General features: G+C 41.9%; 1 protein-coding gene across 2 annotated transcripts in view; it reads right to left on the bottom strand.

Moving 5' to 3' along the window:
- LOC135494017 (DNA polymerase delta subunit 2-like) overlaps positions 1-22,434 on the bottom strand; it is a 76,830-nt gene that overhangs the window by 539 nt on the left and 53,857 nt on the right. The window contains exons 1-8 of one of the 2 annotated variants that reach the window (XM_064781761.1): positions 2,779-3,128; positions 2,308-2,429; positions 1,943-2,187; positions 1,477-1,672; positions 1,165-1,245; positions 817-974; positions 544-671; positions 199-300 (exon numbers count right to left, since the gene is read on the bottom strand). In XM_064781761.1, coding sequence (XP_064637831.1) covers positions 199-300; positions 544-671; positions 817-974; positions 1,165-1,245; positions 1,477-1,672; positions 1,943-2,187; positions 2,308-2,429; positions 2,779-3,001 — 1,255 coding nt within the window. In that variant the 5' untranslated portion in view covers positions 3,002-3,128. Of the gene's footprint in view, positions 1-198; positions 301-543; positions 672-816; positions 975-1,164; positions 1,246-1,476; positions 1,673-1,942; positions 2,188-2,307; positions 2,430-2,778; positions 3,129-22,434 lie in introns of those variants that run through there. The other variant, XM_064781772.1, reaches the window with a different exon arrangement.

Here is a 22,434-nt window from a genome sequence, read left to right as displayed (position 1 = left end):
TCAACTGGCAAATTTCAGATACTGCAGTTACTGTGCTCTCTAAGTCACTGAAGAGCATGCCTCCATGGATGAGGGGCTTCTCCTTGGTGGTCCTTGAAGTGGTCACATCAAGCTGTAGGGACATCTTGTCTCCTTCTTTGGTCAGCTGCTGACAACAGCTTCCTTGCATGCACGTAGGAATACAGACGTATCACATACCTTTACAAACTTTTGTTCGATATTCTGGCTGATTTCCGGCAAAGTAGACATGTGGACTTTCGGTCAAGATGAAAGGATCCTCGTCATAATATGGATAGCACCCTGCAACAAGACAGGATCGAATTTAGAATCAATAATGAATGTCAGTCCTGAGCACTGAATACATGCAGTTCGGACATGGTATACTCCCCAGGGAGCTGAGCTTGAATTCAGAATGTACATGCCAATAGCAAGGGTGCTCATATGAAGCGCTTTGAGCGATGAAACAGCATTGGATTTAATGCTATAGAAGGCTCCTTACTGTTATCAATTCTAAGCCTCAGCAGTAACAGCATTGTAATTTACCTAGCGTATCTGGTGCAGTTGGAGCCAGATGTCCCCATGTCAATAAATTTTCAAGTATTTCCAATCTGTCATCGAGTCTGCTGTATCTATGAATATCTGTAACATTCTGGCCAGAGGTTCCTAGGAATCTGGAAAATAAAAACAATTATAACCCTCATATTTTTTTTCAGTCAGAAAATTCATGAAGAAATCTCTTAGGATATCATAGGTCACAGCCTACATCTACATGTATAAAGACAAAATGTTGACGCCTCTGGTTCGAGCATATCTTACCTGATTCCATCTACTGAGCAGTCGTAAGGATTAGTTACAGAATGCATGGTCGGATAGACTGTTGCCTGAGGAAACATACATTTGTGCAGGGGTTGTTGCGGCATGACGTAATTACCAGGGTCAAATTCTCCTGGCATGATGTCAATGTCAACGCAGGCCTGAAATAGAAGGGATCTCTGTATCAACAACACGATGGACCTCACTACCGTCTCTTGTACAAGCTCAGTTTGTATCTACCATCAAAGAAGGGCTGCTCTTAGAGAATGACCTACAGCCAGTCAGAGCGAGTAATGCTTTGCGTTGGCCCTGCCTTCATTCGTAATTTTTGGTCAATTATCATAAACTTACAGCTAGTTGTACGAGAATGTCATCTAGGGTTCTGACTGCTGCAACTGTCCCAGCTGATTCATTCTTTGATAAATATTTGGCCTGAAAAAAAGAGACCGGTGTAATTCTTGGATGACAGGGATGATTTTGCTGATGACAGTGCACCCATGCATGAATATCTGTCTACGGGACATCCTTTTCACAGTACATACAAGAACAGAAAGGTGCACTTGAGAAGCTGACGAGATTTACAAATGGATAGCTGAATACTTCAGGTAATGAGTTTTGATATAATGAGACACTGCAGAGTATTGACTATTGAACCAGCTGTACCTTGTTTAATTGTCCTTTTGATTGTGTTGATTCGTGAAGTGAGTTACCAGCAATAATAACTCTTGCTATACTTGCGGCAGCCTCCTGTTGTCCCACATCACCCAACTGTCCTGTCAGGAAGTCCACCATTAACTGCAAGCCGAGAGAATCCTCTGTTGTGTTGCCAATGTCGAAGCCAGACACCAATGCTACATATCTGAAACAGTAAATACGTTATTTACAACAGGACCGAAAACACTGTCACTGTAGAGTAACTGCATGACAACTCCTATTACAGACTGGGCAACTCAAATACAATGTATCACAGCATCTTTTTCTGTTGGCCCCGGACTGCTTGTGGTACTTTACAAAACAGCTCAGTTTTCTTGAGAAATTTTGTCATTAAAAGGTTGTTCTAAATCCCTGTGATGTCCTTTGCCCAGCAACATCAGTGCATGTGAATTAGTAGACACACAGCTCAAGGTACCTGTCTTTTTCCACCACTGGCCTTGGGACTTGGCTAGGTAGACACTGAAAGCAATGTTCTTCAACGTGGAACTTTCCCTTGTCAGTCTCCGGTTCGATGCCCTTAACAGCAATGACAACACCAGTGGCAAACTTATGAACATCAATATTTCCCTTTAGGACTATTCTCTGTAGCTCGTCTTCCAGGATGAGTTCATCATCCTCGTGAGTGTACCTGGTCAGGATGGGCTGAGGTGTCAAGTTGTGCTGCAAAAAATACAAATGAAATCACCAGTGTTTGTTATTGACTTTCGTCACAGGGTTGTTGGAGGATATGCCTATAGTCACCCTTTAACAAGCCGTCACACAAATTAAGGACACTCTTACCTCATCACTAATTTCCCTCAATATGTTAGGCTTCAGCTGCATCTTCTTGAACAGAGTAGCAATCACAATACACTCTTCATCAGAATTCAGCTCAAATAACTTCCGTATTGGAATATCTGGACCTGAAGGAGGACAAAATTAGGACTTCTTCGTTATTGAATTTCCAACAATGCGACTGTCAATGACTGTGAGACAATCCCAAATGGCAACACCCAGACTTAAAGGAAATACAGTGCCTTTGGAATATCAAGTTAATCAACCAGATATAATTTTTTTTACCAAGTTAATGTCACGAGCTTGATGGATGAATGTTGAACTGTGAAAGAGATTGTCCAGACGAATGTTCACGGTTAAACGAGTGCCAGGCTTACACTGAACATGCTGAATAGACAGGTTTGACGGAGTATCAGGATGCTTGCCAACTGAACTTGGCCCCTGACCAGTGTCACATTTAAAACTAGTGAAACACACCCCATTTCTTCCTTGCAGCACTGGTAACATTGGCCCTCATCATTTGTAATCGCTCAGCATAAAGGTGAGCGAACTGCCGGCCAAAATTCCTTGTCTTCAACTTGAATCGATCAGACAGATTTTCATGGTCAAGACTGGATCGAGGGAAATTTTTCTGCGAGTGGTCATTCGGGTTCGACAGCAGTTTACCCACTGTTTCCAGCTGTTTCGCGTCGGTAAACATTGTTTTTATAAATCTATCTATATCAAAGTATTCTCCTGCCAATTACTGGACACTGTCAACTTATATCAGTTTAGTATGAGACGATTTTCTATGTCTGTATGTCAAAAAATGAAATTTTTCAATAACTTCCCGCCATGTTGGGTTGGAAGAAATTATGGCTGGGCCTGGCAACCGGATCGTCAATTGGCCGGGTGTGTATAAAAGCAGTAATAATGCAATTTCGCTGAACTTTACTAGGTGATGCAAATTCGCTGAACTCAGGTGTCTCATATGTTTCTATGCAACGTATACTTCAGTAGTAGCCTTTGTCGTTACATTTGCTTTATTTGGGTATATTAGTTCAGCAGTTCAGAAAGTGAAGCAAAATCTGAAAGCCTTGCCTTGTCCTTTGTGATATCTAACTCCCTGCAATAATTGGGACAAACTAGTCTGTGGAAATTTGAGAATGGATTGACTTACTAGTGCGAGCCCATATAATTATCTCTTGAAACATTAGTTGTAAATTATGGGTGACAGTTGTGAAATTTTATCCGTTCTTCGAATCCAACATAGGACAAAAGATAAAACCCATATTATTACTTAGACTCCCTGGGCAGTCCATTGCGTCATCCTAATTTGGTCTCCTTATGTGAGGAACGTGGCCGGTCCACTGCGTCCGGATTGTATCATTACTAAGATCATTATCATCATCAGAACTGGGAGTTGTGATAATCCTCGCTGGTCCTTAACTCGTAGGCTAAGCTACAGTGTCAGTCTGTTGCATGTATGGCAAGAAAGAAAAACCCGAAAAGAACCGTCAACTGAATTCGTGACACATATCCAAACAATCGTAAGCCTGTGAGAGGTGTTTGATATAAAATGAGTGATAATGATGATTATAAGGAGTCACTTCTTCTCTTTCAGTCCTCAGGATTTCATCATCATTGATCAGAAAGTGCAATTGGTGCCTCCTTCTCATTTGGAGATTTCTATTCTTTTGATAATATCTCGGGGCAGTTTTAGAACGCACACTGTTGCTGAGCGGTGCCAACTATGCAGAAGAGGAGTTCGGTACAGTGGACATTGCCATCGTAAAGGAAGACAATAATGCGTTCGGAGTGAAATACTGTATAGTATAGTATAGTATTGCTGCTCTAAAACAGACACCACAGTTATCATTTATCTTTCTCTGTGATATCATCAGTATCGAGTGGAGTGTATTGGATCACCTGGTTCCACGGAAGCTGTAAGTATACGTTGTCATCGTGTTGCTGAAGACACATTACACAACAGAAGAGACCCTGGGCTCCAAGCGTCTTGTCAGTTACAACAACTCCAATCCCCTTCTTCAGGCCTACGTAGTCCTTGCAGACACAAGAGTGCTTGGGACCGTAAGACCAGGATCGAAGGAGAGACGTTGCGACCTTAGAGTTTTATATGCTGTACTCTGTTTTCGCAATTACACCGAAGACACTCACCCGTACAGTCACATCCGGTAAACATATGGGACAGGTTGTGACTTTACTTGCAATCTGCAAAACGTATACCAAAGTTCCATGTCTGCGGATGCGCGAAGTGAAAGAACTAGTCATGGTGATTACAAGTCACAGTACTTTTCAGTCATGCTTCATAGTGAGCGATGGATTTAACATTCCTGAACGTCTCGACAGATGATGAAATGAACAAAGACAAAATAAACGCCATGGCGACAACATTAAACGTGTCCACCGAAGACACGTCATTTTATGATCGGTTCTACCAATACATCAGACTCTTTGGTGGCTACTTGATAATCTTTTTCGTTGCTCTTGGTTTGTTTGGGAACACCCTGAGCATAGTGATCTTTATTCGGCAGAGAAAGAGAGACAGTGTCAGCGCCACCTATCTCGGCTGCTTGGCGTTGTCGGATACGGGTAACTTGGTCACAGGGCTTGGGTTCTGGAAGCAGTCAAGCCTTTATTACATGTCCTTTGGTCGGGTCATCTCTGTCCGCGGATGGAATGATATTGGCTGCAAAATACACACTTATATATGGTTCAATTGTCAGTTCATGTCAGCTTGGATAATCATAGCATTCTCTATAGAAAGAGTTATTGCAGTTCTGGTCCCCCTGAAGTCGGCTGTCATCTTGACCACTTGGCGACGAAAGTTCGTTTTATGGAGCATTCTTATACTTTCGTTGTCATTTTGGTCACATACAATAGTCGACTTTAAGATGCTTGGTCCATATCCACCTGGGGGTAACCAGGATAGGTCCATCTGTTTCTACAAGATAACAGAAAAGCCCCAATGGTATGTTGTGACATTTTTTACTCAGGTATTCACTCTGATTCAAGTAGTGCCATCAATTGTCATCACACTGCTAAACATTATAATAATAATTGGTGTCAAGTCAAAAACCCAGCTAGTGTCCGGTTCGAAGGAAAGATCCCGTCATAAGAAGGAGATGCGATGTGTCAGCAACCTATTGTCCGTATCCACCGCGTACGTCATTCTAATGTTACCAACTGTAGCTATATGGCTCTTCCAAATATATGAACAAATGATACGAAAATGGTCTGACCGGACTCTCGCTTACATCGACTTCATCCTCGAATTATCTGGATATTTTCTCAGTATAAGTTGCGTCAATTATCATTATCTACACAGTTTCTCTAGATTTCTTCTCAGAAGATGTCAAGGAAATCTTTAGGCCTTTATGTAGGTATTGATTGTCAATAGCAATTGATTCTAAAACGTGTGAGAATTCGCTTAGCGGATCGAAGGCCAAGACACCCATTCGTGCAGTCAGCTGCAGTTAGCCTCATTTTATACAAAGATTGGACGAAGGCAAGCTTATCATATTCGAACGCGAGGTCGCTCGTATACATAACTCATTTCGCTTGTCGGGTGTTTACATAATGCGCTGTTACCCCTGCTATCTGCCTAAACAACTTGCAAAAGAAACTACCACGAATACTTGGCAATCTTCTAGATCTGTTTGGAGACTGCGCTAAGTAACTGGGCCTGGTAGAACCTGCAGCCACTCACATCTGCTGTCGTCCTAGCTTCCCCGCCGGTAACTGTTATGATTAGCAGCACAAAGGCGAACCGGACTGACATTCCACCACTTAATTGCTTCGTTCTGCAGTTTTCAAGGTGGCGGATTTCCTCCAGATCGAGATGAAAGGTCAGTTCGTGACAGCGAAGACATATGGCTTCCTTGAGTTCTAGTCAAGGAAATTGATTGGAAAACTCCCTCTTAGAAGAGGCAATATTTGAAATAAACAGAGAGACGTATACCTCATTTGATGAATGTGACCACGGACCTCTTCGTGATAGGGCGGATGTCACATGGCTTCTGAGGAAATTGAAAGTAAAATAAATAATGAATGTACACTTTTTGGCGATTACCTCCACTTCGGTGATTTTCGGTCAGTGGTACAACATTTTAGGGTTGATGATAAACCTATATATACCATGATTGCTGGAAACCTATTTCGGGAAACTCTCAACAGAGCTGAACTTGGACAGGTATGATGAAATTGGGTTAAAACACGTACCGCCCAACAAGTGCGAAAACGTGGCCATTTGAAGAGTTATCTCGAACGTGGCCTCGGTGGAGGAACACTCGTTCTTAAATGCATTTAGACCGCAGATAATCGAATTGTGTGAAAACAAACTGCAGGGAAGCATCAAACATGTCATTACTGTTTGTGCAGCTTTCATCCAATTTGCTGAAACAATATTTGCCCCAAATCCTCAGTATTCGCTAATCCAGTTGTCGAATGCAATAGCAATGCAAATTTGTCCAAGCTTGTTAATTCTAAAAAGTAATGGTAGTCTCTTTAGGCTATAGGCCAAGGCTACAGAGGGAAAAGAAAAAAATCAATTCCATGCTGGTTGCTAGGGCAGCGACAGGAAAAACCAGTTCCATCGTATCGGGCGAGGTGGCGCGCAATGAACAATCCGCAATTCCTCAACGCAATGAACAACAACGATGCTGGAACCGAAAAAAGGAAATGAGGACAGAGGCATAACCGCCGTGTGAGCAACCTTCTAAAACATCCACTGTCCCAGACCTTCAGGTGATGTACGGTAAAGAATGGAAGCAGTCAGGCCATGCATGTAGTTGGCACTCACTACTGGTAAAGTTTGGTTGTGGCGTCCAGTGTCCGCTCAGTCGCGCAAGCCAAATGTTTGATCGACCATAGGTACCAAGTATAAAAAAAGAAGTCATATTACCTGATTTGAACGAAGTCTGTTTGTTGGATGTCTAATGCTAATGAGAATGCTATTTAGATCACGGCTCGCCGGGCGACTTCGTGCTTCTTGTTTAAAGCTGAATCGACTGTTTGCCTATCTGTCTTATTACGTCTTCGTTCAAGTTTAAGATTAGATGTCGCCAAGGAAGATGAATTTATAACAACTCTTCGCAAAATCTGACGATGCAGATTAGACTACAAAATCCAACTTTTATTTCATGAATTTTCGACGACGAATGCAATGTGGCTAGATACAAGCTAAGACTGCATACCACCAGCGCTGCCTTTCGTTTTGTACATAGGATTAAATTTGCACCCACCACATCAACTGATTTGAGCTTTTTGGTAATTCTTCATGCACATGCCTAAACTATCCTGAATCTTGACTCCATTTAGCATCTTTACGAACAGCGTTTTTTCCACAACGGCAGCATCAAATCATGTATTATAACAGTGTTCATTCCCAATGACGCTCCATGAGTTTCCGTTTTGGACCTGAAGCATGATGAATCTCGTCACATCTCGTTTAGACTGCTGCCCCTCTTCAGCCATTCACTCTCCTTAGTGAATCTTGACTCCACGCAGCACCTTCACTTTGGCACTGGCCTAATCAAAGAGGCACACTTCAGAAAACCAATCAACAGCGTTCTTTGCATTGACCGCTGCATGGCTTCCGTTTTGTACCGGAAGCAGAGCCGAATCCCATTCAATCAACTTCTTTGCACTTGTGTGCAATTCTTCAACACTAAACTGTTCTGACATGAACCTGTTATCCTTTTTTATCAATCCAGTTTGATTAATCTGATCTTCGATGCCAAAGGAGCGATTTGTAATTTTTGTGATTCCCAGTTGGTTTGCCCGCATGAGGAAATTGCGTGTTTCCAAGATGACGCGTGCATGGAATCTGAATAAAAGCGCCAACATTCAATGAAGTCATCCAACAGCTTTCATACCAGAAGATGCCCGTCAAAAAACGTCATGAAAACGTGCTTATATTGGTTTAAGTCTTAGTGAAAACGAGGCTTTGGCATCGACAGTCAGGCAGAGATGATCCCCAAACGGAGAGTTAAGTCTTCGCGCGAACGAGTTATTTCACCCTGACCTGATCACACCGGTCGAATCGACTTCCACCTTCTGGGATCCTCACCGCACTCTCCCTTTCACCCTGATAGTGTCATTCCTAAATTAGGTTTGGTCAAAAAGCGCTCATCTACGCATCTACTTGTTGATTTTGAACGATGAATTCTCAATTTGCTCGGTCGGAGCAGAGTCTTTCAATAAAAAGACTCTGGTACATGATGTTGTACATACATATTGGATTTTCGGCGACGTGTCGGCACAGCTAGATCTAGCTATCTCCACCAAACCCACGAATCTTACTTTGCCGGAAAATCTGGCTATCGTCGTTACTTTCTACGACGCCAGGTGACTGCCATATGGGTAGTGGAAAGCAGCGACGATAGCTAGAAGAGGTAATAACGACTACTTCATGGATCTTTGCCTGTCTGATCCAAGTTCTGATTATTACGATTACACATTTTGCTTTCTTGGCCTCATCGTAGAGTAATCAACCTATGTATACCAGAGACTTTGCTAAATAGCAGATACCAGGCCTTTTGAATCCGAGGTCAAAGGTAGACTACCAAATGACAGTTTACTATTATAAAAAAGAAAATGTTTGATTTTAAATCTGTTTGCCATAACGTCAAAGGTTTAAGGCGAGCATATACATGTTATCTGACTTATGAAAAATATCAAACGTAAAGTAAAAATTTCAAATTGCAATAATCAGGACAAAAGGAAAACCTTTTTGTCATTTTGTTAGGATTGTATTTTGAGTTGACAGGTTTGATTTCAACTTTTCTGTCTATCACATCTATAGAGATGAAAATTTAAATCTTGAGTTGGATAATATATGAATCATTCTATGAATTCGGCACTGAACGCATTGGTGAGATAGAGTGAGCATGCACTTCTGATAGGCAAAAAGGCGACCCGAAACGGCCCGAAACTGCTTGTGGGTATGAAATTTAAATCAACTCGGCAGAAATTCATGGCGTATTTTCACCGCTGAGGCAGAGTGAAAGCACGTGTTTTTGGGCGAGACGACGAGTATCGCCTAAGTTTGCTTTCAGAATCCCTGAACAGGTATATAATAGAAAAGAGTGTAAATATGTGTTTAAAGAGGTTGAATAGCGCCTCCAGAAGCAAGCAACAGCGCCACCCGTAGCAGAAATAAGAACTGCTTAGTGACGTCATGGTTTCCATATACGGCATCTCATTTGCATATTTTTACAACCTTATTTACTACGAGTTATAAATATGCCAGTAGCACGTGGATCATGCCGGGCGGCGCTGTCAGGTGTTTCCACTATGGGTTACATAATCGGCTACAAAGAGGCCAGTGTTCTAGTAAATGAAGTTAGCAATGATAGCGAAAGAATGTTAGTGTATGTTACGCAGTCAATAGCGATAGTAGTGAGTTGGAGAGAGGAGAAAATGGAAAATGGAGAGAATAGTAGTATGGATTTCGAGTCCCAAGAAGAAACTTTGCAAAGTTTTCATCAAACTGATAATCATATTCCTTCCTTCTCTGTCTCCAACAATTAAAAGTTGCTGCAGTCAACCTGATGCGTTTATCCGCGAGCGAATCGACGAGACAAGCATTTTTCAAGCATCCGAATGGTACCTTACAGATCCGCAAGGGGCGCGTTACCGAAAATGTTGCAAAAATCAATAACGTGATCGTAAATATTGTCATATTTTTCAAAATGAGAGTATGTAAATGATACGCAGACGGTAAACCAATGAAAGGCCAGTATCTATTGAACCTTACAAGTGATTTGGGGGCCTTGAAACTCCTTATATTTATCAATGAAACCTTATTCCCGCCTAAGGTTTTGACCGGGCCGTCCAAAACTCCCCATTTTTGGCGGGCCATTCCCTTTAAGTTAAAATACACATGGGCCAGAACAATATTATCAATATTTTATTTGCACTGAGACCTCTTCGGGCGTATGGACTACAAAACCACCTCAATTTTCATCAGGTACGGGTACCAAACCTTGAGAAAAAAACCCGATTGAATGGCTCATCAAATCAACTTACTTATAGTAACCTAGGATGTCTCTTTGATATCGCCCCCTTAGAGCACTGCCACTAGACGGAATCGTAAAAAAACCGTAAGAAAAGTTCAGCACAACAACAAAAAGTGGATTTTTTAAGCATATTCTGTATTGGGTTTTTTGTGAGTACATGCTTTCGTTACTTCGCAAATCTGAACCCAAATCTGGCAAACACACCAAATGGAGACCAGATTTTTTTTATCTCCTTGGTATAATCTAGGGAGAGCTCTTTGCATTCCTACTGCAATGAAGCCATTTTACCACTTACGTCTTGGTGTGTTTGGTTAAGCAATTAGGTATTCCTGAGTCGAATGTCGTATTTAAGGGCACGGAGGTCCATTCCGTATGACATTTCCCTGACCCTATCTGAGGTTGTGATCACCTAGATCAACCATTTCCCTCACGTACGATCGACTATAGATAAATACGCCGTGGAGATTGACACAGCACGTGGCTTTATCTCTCACCGTCAGTCTTGGTTTTCCATAAAAGATGGTTCCATTAATCTCACATCAAACTGAGAGACAAGATGAGTTCAAAGCGTGCGATTGTCCCTTTTAATGGATCCGCTCATCTACTTACTTGAGTTGACGTTCGTGGATTGTGCGATCTTGCCTATGATATCCACTATTTTGTGACACGTTTCTGATCGTCAGATGATCGATACGTTATTAATGTTTATCTTAGATTGGTCAAATTATTGTCCTTTAGCCCATTTGGCCAAAGGTTAGTTCTGGGCAACCAAAACCAAGACATGTATACACAAAGCAGCAGTTCCATTAGCGCTGAGAGATGTGGTTCCAAGGATGGTTCAAAGAACGATGGTTCCAACCTTGATGGTTGGCTCTCAAATAACAAAGCGTTCAGAATTAATTTCTTCACTCGTCATTTAACATTGGTTGTAAACGTAGATCTCCCAATACTCACCCCTGCCATGGTATAAGCTGGTCAGAAAAAGTAGGGCTGAGAACTTTTCCCGGGTTGATCATCGTCATTTTTGTTGAACATGTAGTTTGTCTTCTCGAGAGATAGCATTCCACCACAAGGTACAAGTAATCCCCCAATGCTGTTCAATGCAAGATCTGCCAATATATATGGTAGTTTTTTTGCTTCCAAGATGTGGGATAAGACATGAATACGTCTTTCCTTTTTATTCTAAGCTTAAGTGTGGCGAGGAATTATAGGAAGAGTCATTACTCTTTACAAGAATTCATAAAGTCTTTATGAATTCTTGTTGTTAATAGGTCTTTTGACTGCTGTCTGTTCAAGGACCTAACTCTTCTCTCTCCCTATAAGAAGCTTTCCTCATGACCAAAGGTCAGCATGTCTCCTTTCACGTCAAGTAGTGAAAGTTAACGGATGTACATCATCACCTTTATGTGTCCCCTACTCGAGGTATGCAAATGAAATCATTTCTGCGAAGTGATCTTACAAAATGAAGTGTTGATACACTTAGTCTCTCCATCCAAGTGTACGAATCGCAACATGATTGATTAGCACCGCTGCCAGCACAAGGTATAATATCGCCCTCTTTTTTAATCAGTATCGCGGCGATGCCAAAGGCCATGTACCTAATTGAAGGTAATCTCCATTCCGTGTGACACCTTGTAAGAGGAAAGGCTGCGCTTGTGATTACCTTGGGCGATGTGATTGAATGTCTACCAGTCCCCACGGCTTGTCGCAGTCAATTACTACATGCCTTTACCGATTTATCGCCTGAAAAATCCACCCTATGGACATCAGGTCGAGATGCCATTGCCAAATCTCGAATTAAATGGAGGCTGGATTGGAGATTGATGAAATAATGCAACTTGCTGATCATAAGTGGTAAGGTTTCTTGGAGCTGATGGTAAGAAAAGTAGTTGGCAGTACTTAGCCACATAGCCTGAATAAATAATCACTACAGGACAAAAAATCTCAGTAAATCAAGACGAGAGACGAGCAGATATCTGTTTCCACTTGACTGACGCAGTAACGGCTACTTGTTATTTTTCTCTATGTCAAAGATTGATGGAGTTGATTCCAGTTGCGGAAAATATCTGTTACCGGCAAGAGTAGATGGACGTTTTAAGGCAAATTGAAGTGAAGCCGAGGAAATGTACCCTTAAGCGGGGCCTGGGTTCGTTAGTCAATATGTTAAGTAGCTACAAAGGCAAACGTGGTGACAAAGAACATTAAGCCACCAAAATGACAGCTTCGGTAATGACCCTTTTCCAAAGGCCCTGCCTGGCATCCAAGCGTGTGAACACATTCTGCATAAAAAAACTTTCACGGCTTCTCTTGCATGCTGAACCATTGGTCACTCAGTTTTGTGGCTACAATGTCGTCCTGTGTGTTAAATTCCAGTGAGCACCACTATTAAGATTGCTTATGTTGAACCCAAACGTTGAACACCCTGAACCGAGCTGTTGAACTGTTTCGGCGTCTGATACTGAAGGACTAACAACTCTGATCTTTTCAAACAACTTTGGCCTCATCTTCCTAAATGAACCTCTGTGTGGTTCAATTAGTACCCAGGGATTATTCCAGTAATTGTCAGAATTTCCCGATTTCTTCCACACAATCTGCACTAATGGCGGTCGATCTAGGCACCAGACGAACAATACCCGATGAAAGCAATTCGAATCCCAACGTCCGCCTCCCAGAGTAGAAAATTTGATATCAGAATTGAAATGCCACCATGGTTAACATCAAGGGGAAGCTACCGACGGTATAAAACGCATCTGAGGTTTTATCTCGTCCCTCGAACTTGGACAAAATAGGTTTCCTTACTGGTATGGCGATTTTGGATCGCCATCATTCTCGGAGAAGTCCTTTCGAATCATTTTAAAATCATCTGCAATATGGTACCGGTATGCCTACAATCTGTACTACATTGAAATTCGAATGTCATAGAAGCAGTATAGTGCTTGAAACTACAGCAACATGCTCGACTTCCTGTTAAATTAGAATAATTAGATGAAAGGAAGAAGAAGAAGAAGAAATCAAATAGACCAATTTCTAGCAGAATGGTAGAGCCACACATGTTCTACAAATTATAATGTGACAAGCAAGGAGGAATCGCTCAGCGAATCGAAAGAAATCTAAAGTCGCATGTGTTGGAATTAATATCAAGATGCTCGTTGATGAGGTTAATGCCTCGGAAGCAGACAGATGAGATGATGCCTTACGCACCAGCAAATCCAGGGTTGGGCTGAGACCCCGGAAAGAATACCTGCAACATCGGCTTGAACATGAGCCGTCAACCAAATGTAATGAGTAATACTCATTATTGGGGATGTTACATAGAAAATCAGTGACAGGGAAAGCCGAATCCAGGGTTGGCTGTGAAGTCCCTGCCTGGCCTGGAAGAACAGATTTTAACGAAGTGGTTGGAGCGGAGATTGCTAAGCGGGGAATATCGGGAGTCGCTTTCATGTAGCATGTTTTAGCATAATATTGCGGTACCACAATCAAGAAAAGAGATCGGTTTACGGTACTCTAATTGAGAATCAAGTGTTATTCTTCTCACCAAGCAGGAGGGAAGAAAGATGTTCCCTAAAATATTGATATACACATTTCACCACAAATGTATTGAGTACAGTGTACTTACGGAAAAGAAATGCATTTCTTTTCGTTGGCGAACCAAGAGCCTGGCTCCTTTGGGCCAGATGACAATCTCTCAGTTCTGGTGTAACATCTGTGGTTGTTCCCCATGTTTCAGTGTTTCCAAACAATAGGCAGCTAGAGAGACCATGACTTTTCAATAGGGGGGATACACAGAAATACTCGTCAATCTATTTTTGAGCGTTCCCAAACAATGAGGGGAAACACTCAAAAACAGAAACACTCAAAAACATTACACCGGCTTAGGCTGTCTTCCTAGGCTTAAGCAAAGAAAACATCCAGACGTCAAATGCAGAAGACAAAACGTATGTGCTTATCAATTTTTTATTTTTTTTTAATAAATGAAGCCTTATTCTATAATGGCGTCGAAGATTAATGCTGGGAAGTCTTATTTAAGCAAGGTGGGTCCATTATCGCAAGCCGTGAGCCCACGATCTTGTCAGTTGCACTAACCGTAGTATTAAGTACATGTTATAAAAAGAGTGTGTGGTCCTTATACAGCTTGGTATAACCATGTCTTAATTCCGCGTTTCACAAAAGATTCAGTGAAAAAACAATGAACCGTACCGTACATTATATACATACATGTACAGCCAATGATGGAAGCTGTATTTATAATTTTTACTCATATTTTGGTCCTGAGAAATAGGTACATGTTGTTGTACTAACAATGTTATTTTTTGTTATCAGATGCCAGATAATGTACTGCGCGTCTTATTATCCATCGGATGTTCTCAAAATGTCAAAAGCAGGAGGAAAGCTTAATATCATAAAAATAGTAGCCGGAGTTACATTCGCGAGATGTCAGGTACTATGGGGCCCTGTCATCTCGGAAGCAATTGGTTGAAAGAGTGCAACCCCTGCAATCAAAACTGACGTTTCGCCTAAACTTGATAGTCTACCTCGGTTCTTCGACTATCTATTCTCCCTTTAACCATTACAATTTAATGAGGGAGTCGCGCTGTATTTATATATGGCGACTTCAACTTTGATATTTTAGAACATTTATAATGAGCCATTAAGATAATCACCAGCTGAAGACTACACTTGTCCGACAACCGGGAGGAAATTCATCTCTAGTTTCAGATATTCTGAGCAGAAACTGATGTGTATATAACCTATTGACGAATAAAGAATACTAAGACAATGAAAAGACTTGATGTCTCACGAAAGAGAGGGGCACCAACACACAGCAACAACGACGACGACGACGACGACGACTACGACGACGACGACGACGACGACGACGACGACGACGACGACGACGACGACGACGACGACGACGACGACGACGACGACGACGACGACGACGACGACGACGACGACTCGTGACCCGTTTATCAGGTATCTACGAAATGATTTTCCTTACTATGGCCACCACATGCTGAAATGTTAACTCAATCAATACTGAAATTATAGAAATTTCCCCGCATCACGTCGAATACTGTGACCAGGAAGATTCAATTATTTAAAATCTATAATTGTGTTTTTGTGTGTAGAACAACTCCGACGAAATTTCTTGTCTAAATTTGCTGACAATTGACCGCCTAATTTGACTTGGAATACCAAATGATTCTATTGGTCCCGTGAGACAAGTGTCACAGCGAATTTACGAGCTAATCGCGCGTTCGCCCACAGCTAGGCGAATTTGATCTTTCTTGAGAAGGTGGTTTACATCTTTCTGTGAATTATGTTCGTGTCAGGTCATAAATTCGAGGATAGGAAAAGAACATATCGTATTCTCTGTGGTAAACTAACGCTTAAGGTGCATGTAAAATAAAGTGGAGTAGTCTAGGCTACATCAATTTCCGCTGAAGGCAAAGTCAGGTTGTAAATCTAAAGTCATCCCTAGACCATTCACGGGTATGAATCTAGACTTTTGAAGGAATGGAGACTGATATTTCCATAGAGAAAACCAGAGACTGGATAGCTGCACAAGGTTAGCTGTCTAACACTGCCGCTAGCTCGACTATGCTTTCGACCAGCAAATTGTACAACTCCGGATCAAAGATTTGATTTGAACGATTTCTTTTCATATGCAGTATAGTGCATTGATGAACAAAATGATAACACTCGGAGCATGTTAAACACATTTTGTAATCACGGTGGTGTTGTTCGATGCGTCATTTTTGTAAGATGAAGCCAACGAGGCTAAATTGTAGTTGCAAGACGAGAGGACTTTTTTGCCGATTCGTCTTCTCATTTTTACCGGTAATCTCGAAGAGGGCCATTATTCCGGTAGAGAAACAGCGTCTTCAACCAAAGTCACATAACCAGTCGTTAAAAATCAATTTTCCTATTCGTGCAGAAAATTGTCGAAGCAAATATCAAGTTCAGATGACGCCATTGATTTTGCCTAATCATGTCTTCGAGTCATTTTAGTTCAGATCTCCGTATCGATTTTGCAAACTAATAAGCGCAAAAACTGAATTAAGCGTTCTAACTTCCAATTAAATACATTAAATTCAGGCTGTGGTGAAATATTATTAAACTGGTTCGCTTTGGGAAAAGCATATCTATCATAGGAAAGAGCTGAGAGGATTGAATTGGCCATTTTCAGGAGACTAATATATACAGAAAGGAGACGAAGCAGCAATACAATGTATTCCGCTAACAAGCGTAAAACTATTCCTCGTAAGCGTGAATAGTTTTGACTAACATGTATAATGTGAGATATGAGGGATACCTCATTGGCGACTTCATCTGATTTACTCTCTTTACCAAGCTGCAGGCTGTAGACTCCCTTTAAGTATGCTCCATGAGAGAGCAAACCATCTGATCGAGATGGCTAATGGAACATGACGGAGACACGATACTACCAAACGTGAGTGAGGTGTTATCTTTCCAAGTATCTGAATAATGAATAAGAAACGTATTCATGTCGCCCTCATTGATATTTGTAGACGGTAGAGATGATCACCTGTTTAACACAATTTAAAGGAAAAGTGTTCAATGTATGCTTGATCTACAGCTTCGGTACCTGTCTTGCAATTCCAAAATTCAGGCGAGATTTCTCATCTTCATTCAATGACCAAAGGTGAGGAATTCCTATATGACGCTGAGATGAGTTTCCCAAATATAAGGCTAGTAACAGCCCAAACAAAACACGGTGCTTGCGGGTTTGAGATAGCCAGTGCCGCTGTCTGCCATCTGACTGACGGTACAGGCCTATTAGCATTTCTCATCATGGTGTCTCGGCCGGCGATGGCTTTTTACTTCACTTCCTTCCCAGGTTATTGTCAACCAGGACAAATGCGCTATAAAACTAGATAAGCAGGAAAAGAAGAAGGTGGGCGAAATAGAACAAACCTCTGACAGGCATTCGTGATAAGCAAAGACAACTTGAGGATAAAAATCAACTCGCCATGAAAAAGCTTTCATCCAATCCCGTTTCGGTGACTAACATTGTTCTTTGTAATAAACGTTAATGTGATGGCCTCCACTGGCATTTGCGTCCATTGTCATTCATGAGGCGTATCTGCTGGTCAGCGGAGGCAGAATGGCCCAAATTTGCATATTCTGCACAAACTGTCATCCCGCGTCTTGTCCACTTTGATTGTGTAGTATAGCTGGAAATCCCTGGCGATAGTTCTTCCTTTTTCGTCTTCTTCTTTATTGACGAATCACCAACAAGAAACGATAAAAGAATAACCTATTGCACCTTGTTTATCGATTCTGTTTAAAGGGAGTCGAATTGGTTTTCTTCAAGTGACTAATGTGCATAGTTAGGAGACTTGGTCTTGTTCGATTCAGCAATAGACATGAGAGACCGCTATCGGTGACTTCGTGTAACTTAATCTGGACCTGGCTCCTGTCCACAGACTCCCTTTAAGTGCAACAGCGCATAAAAGAAGAGGAAAATGAACGGAAAAGAAACTACGCACTAGAGTGAGATTCTGAAGCCTTCCAATGCGTAAAGACCTCTAAATATGTGACACTTCGACAGGCATTGTTTGCATTTAAATTGAACTGTCACACCTGTCTTAGGAAGCAAGACAAGACCCGCGATTCTCTCCGCGAGTGAATAATTACGCGGCCACAGGTGGCTTCATACACCCGTCAAACTCGCGTGAGATTCTGCGAGACTCTAATGACAATACGTCAATGCCTTGACACCTAATAAAGAGTCGCGCTGGATCCAAAGTAAACATCTTCGGCTTCGGAGGAAGTCATTCCAATAACCCGGTGTGAAAGTTAATGGGACTGCCAATCACACGTACCTTTTAATTCATTCTTAAAACCTTTTTCTAACATATGAGATGGTCCGTGTTGGGTGATTGAAAACCCTATTATTTTGAAGCCTTTTAGGAGAAAGAAGAAGATTATAAGTTTATTCATTGGCTTAGGAATACTTTTGGTGTCCTTGGGTTCGAATTGTGATTAGTTTTTATCGGCTACCCGTGGTCAATGTGTTCCACTAATCTATGATTTTCATTTAATGTTTCGTCGTGTAATTACACAGCTTTTTTGAGGTAATATCGGTGATCTCTAGGATGATGGCGATAGTGACGACGACAATGATGATGATGATGATCCTATGTCACACGTGATTTCTGGGCGGGGACGATGACGATGCGACAAGGACGACGATTGATGATAAATAATGACTGTTTTGCGAATATCACATACTAAAGCGGTGTTACTAATGTCAAAACTGCATGAGCTGCGCGTTTAGGATCCATTCCTTTCTCTGCCAACCTAACACTCGAAGAACTTTGCTGAACGCAGACAGAACTGGCATCGCATGTTAACGTGACCAGCAAGCAGTGAATTACAAGACCCGGGAAAGAAAGTCGACGACTGAACTATGTCACGTTCAGCACCTCCTTTGTGAAGAAAGTTTGGAAAGACTATTATGAGAGGCTGACTACTTTTGCAGGGCAGGCGATAGCGTGGCCATCAGTTTCCGTTGATCATGCAACCGTAAACAAATGGGTATTATACTAATAGTATGATAAGGATAAAAGACCTTCGAAAAAGAAAGAACGTTTCTTCGAGGCAATATAATAGGGTTGGCTTTTTATCTTTTGTATCTTTGGGTTAGGGTTGGCTTTGTATCTTTTCAACGGCTACTTGCAATTATGGGAAATAATGATGAGTCTCAGCGTCATGCAAGTGCGTTTCGCTCTCCCCAAAACATCGTGCAAGTCAGTTCAAGTCATTAGCTATTGTCTCGTTTAGAAGCCAATTTGGGAGTGATGGCAAAGTATGCATACCATGAGCCTTAGTAGCAGGCAATCGCATTCTTCCCCTTTTTCTTATTCATCATGCAATCCCATCTCTGTATTCTGGCCATGAAAACGTGTTCACAGGGCATGAGATTTAATTGTCGCGGAGTTCATCGAAGCTACTTAGATGATAGTGACACTGATTGGTCTTCGGGTTGAATCGGTCGAACAGGGTGAGAGCCAGGTGGAGGTATGCGCGCCAATTCACTTGTCGAGTATGAGTCGAGCGGATGCAATTAAAACCTGACAGGGTCGTGCTAATCAGACTCGAGGTAGCTCTTGGATGTGGTCGCATCAGGGAACATCATCCAAATTTCTATTGCTGTAGTGAGACTGACGTTGTATGCCATTACTACATGTAAGCAAGTGCTTATACGCCGTCGTGATATCTTCTCAATCCGTATACCACATCAACATGACACCAGTTCAGCAACTTGTTAGGAAAGATGTATCCCGGGACTGTTTTTCCAATTTGGACTTGGCGCGAGTCTTACCGATGTTGGCTGACTCTTTAAGGTATCTAACTGTATACATGTATATCTTTTTTACATTGCTTCAGAAAACAAACCTTACAAAGAGGGCGATCGCGTGCCAGGTTACCAGTCTATGAAACTAGGTACCAGTGTTGCGTGTTGAAAATGAATTCGGTGATGCGGAATATCACATATTTTGTTATCCTTCTTAAAGTAAATCATCGTATGCTCTCAAGGCCGAGCTATTTCTGGCATATTTCTTATTCGTTTACATAACTAGCCATATTTTGTTGCGTGTTTGTCTCTGACCAATCTGATTAGTCGTGAATAAGTAATTTTCCAACAAAAGACCTTGCAATCTGATATGATCGTCATTTGTAATGAACATAATAGGCAAGTTTTACATCAATTACGAATGACGCCGTAGAACGACTAAGGTTAATGTATTTCATCGACTTTCCTGCGTCTTCGTACTCACGGGTATAAAGGCCGGTATAAGTGCCGCTTGAATGAATTCGCCGCATAGAACTTAATAAACTAGCATATCAGCCTCATGAAAGGTCACGAGACTTGTGCGTATACGAGTCGGGATGCTTTACTTCCTTGGTCGGTCCGTTTTCAAAAACAAGGCAAGTCAGTTACGTTGGCCTCAACTGTAACCTGGCGTTACCTCCTTCAGTTGAGCTTATGTGTTAGCATGATAACTAACTTGTCTTGAGCAACCGGGCCCTTGTAGCCTATACAATAATGTAGTTTGATATTCCACTAAATAACTATTAGATTCGAGTTTGATTTGTATATCTGTACATGTATCGTTGGTTGTTGGACGTTCATTGACAATGTCAAACAATTATCTTCGCTAAGTCCAGTCCCTCCCTATTGCTCTTTTCAATTACGCGGTTAAAGTCCGAGCTTAGAGGCTGGCGACACTAGGGGACTACCAAACATGGTCAGTTATCACTTAGAGACCCAATGATGAAATCGATGGTTTGCCAATTAAAGGGATCTTACATAATCCAGAGGCACGGAAATCTAGATTGCACACTGGATTAATGAGGCAGGCCAGTTGCCTCACTTTGCCCATGAATGACTTGGTCTAATTTCCTACAAAAGACATGGTCTAATTGGAAATTGTCTTTTAATTCCGTCGAGAAATTCTGTATGTAAAGATGTACAGAGGGATTTGCTGCCGCGACGGAGTCCCGTAACAACGAACCACCGTGACGTATAAACCTAGTGTACACGGCTTATGTACGCAAGTGAGGTGATGGCAATAAGTTTCGTGTCACAGACAGAATGATGGATATATACTTGGTCACTGACACGAACATCCAATATATAAACATCAGACAGCGGCAGATCGATCCGCTTTGTATTATCTTTTCTAATTCATCGTTTAACCTGACGGACACGGTGTCCGTCACCTTTACTGCTCCGTCTGCCGCCGACCAAACAAGATCGGTCACGCAGATGGTGAATTCATCAATCAGTAGGCAGCACCTGCTCACTTTGATACGAACTTGGTGATCAATGCGTCACGGAAGGTCAAGATGTCCCGTCATTGCCGAATTTACAGTCTTAAGATACCCAGCATTTATAGACGATCAACTTATATGGTCTATGTAATGAGTTTTCGCATCATCCGTTCATTGAAATGAAGCTTTCCGGGGTATTTCGACTAAGGAAGAACGGGTCGTGCTTTATTGATTTCCCCATACATCTCATTAGCGACACGCGGCATTTACCAAAGAAACCCAACGGCTTACATATTGCATAGACGGTTTATACTGTTTTTATTGCTCCTCTAATTTACCTCCACGAATGGAGAGCTCCGATTGATCGATCGGCCACGCGAGATTTGAAAAAAAACGCGATCACTTCGTTTGCTGTGAGACATACAGGGGTTTCTTTTGCGGGTGGGATTTTGGACATAACAAGCAGGTACAAACGAGCGACAACACAGAAGACCAGCTGTGACTCGGTGCTCGGAGGAATACCAGACTTTCATGGTTGGACAGACACTAGAACTGCAGTTAGCAATAATCTTTACAAAGAGAGCTACAGTCTTACAAGCGCAGCGCTTCAGCTGATCTTGCACAAATATTCCCCACAAAGAGACGTTTTTAACAACGTATCATTGAGGTTCAGAAATAAGAGACGTCCTCTTCCCGAAACGGTGACTCAAAGGTCTTGTTCCCTTGGTCACACTCGCCTTGCCCTGATCACAAAGGCCTTCCCTACCCGGCATCAGGTGGACAGTTATGTCCCCACCATCACCCTGAAGTCGGCCAGCCATGAACACTACTTCCTCGGAGGAGATATTGATACCTTTTATCATTGGATTGCAGTGTGAACTCATGAGTATAATTATTAGTATAATCTTCATTAGCTGACGTTGGTTGCAATCCCAGTTGATCAGAATCACCCGTTTATCTAGTTATCGATATGTACGAAATACTCGTTAGGCTCGCTTCCAATGGGTGGAATGAACGCAATGCATTGTCGATAATGAAATTTACATTGGAGCCACGGTGATGTAGGTCTGGTAATAGGTTCCCCAAACTACCTGACCCAAGGGCACAGAAAATGATTATTGTCTCATATCGGAATAACACAAATCATTTGTTTCTTTACTCGGTGTTAATGAGTCTGGCGAGGATATCATATTTGGCACTGAAGTGAGATCCTTCAGCAACTCACTCGTACAAAGTATGTTGAATGCAATGTTAGTCCTAGTCATAGTAGTAGTAATGGGAGGATGGTCAGAGAAAAGAGCAT

Source organism: Lineus longissimus, chromosome 1, assembly GCF_910592395.1.
Source record: "Lineus longissimus chromosome 1, tnLinLong1.2, whole genome shotgun sequence".
Classification (NCBI taxonomy): Eukaryota; Metazoa; Nemertea; class Pilidiophora; order Heteronemertea; family Lineidae; genus Lineus; species Lineus longissimus.
The sequence above is the reverse complement of the archived record's forward strand: the minus strand, read 5'-3'. Positions and strand labels throughout refer to the sequence as shown.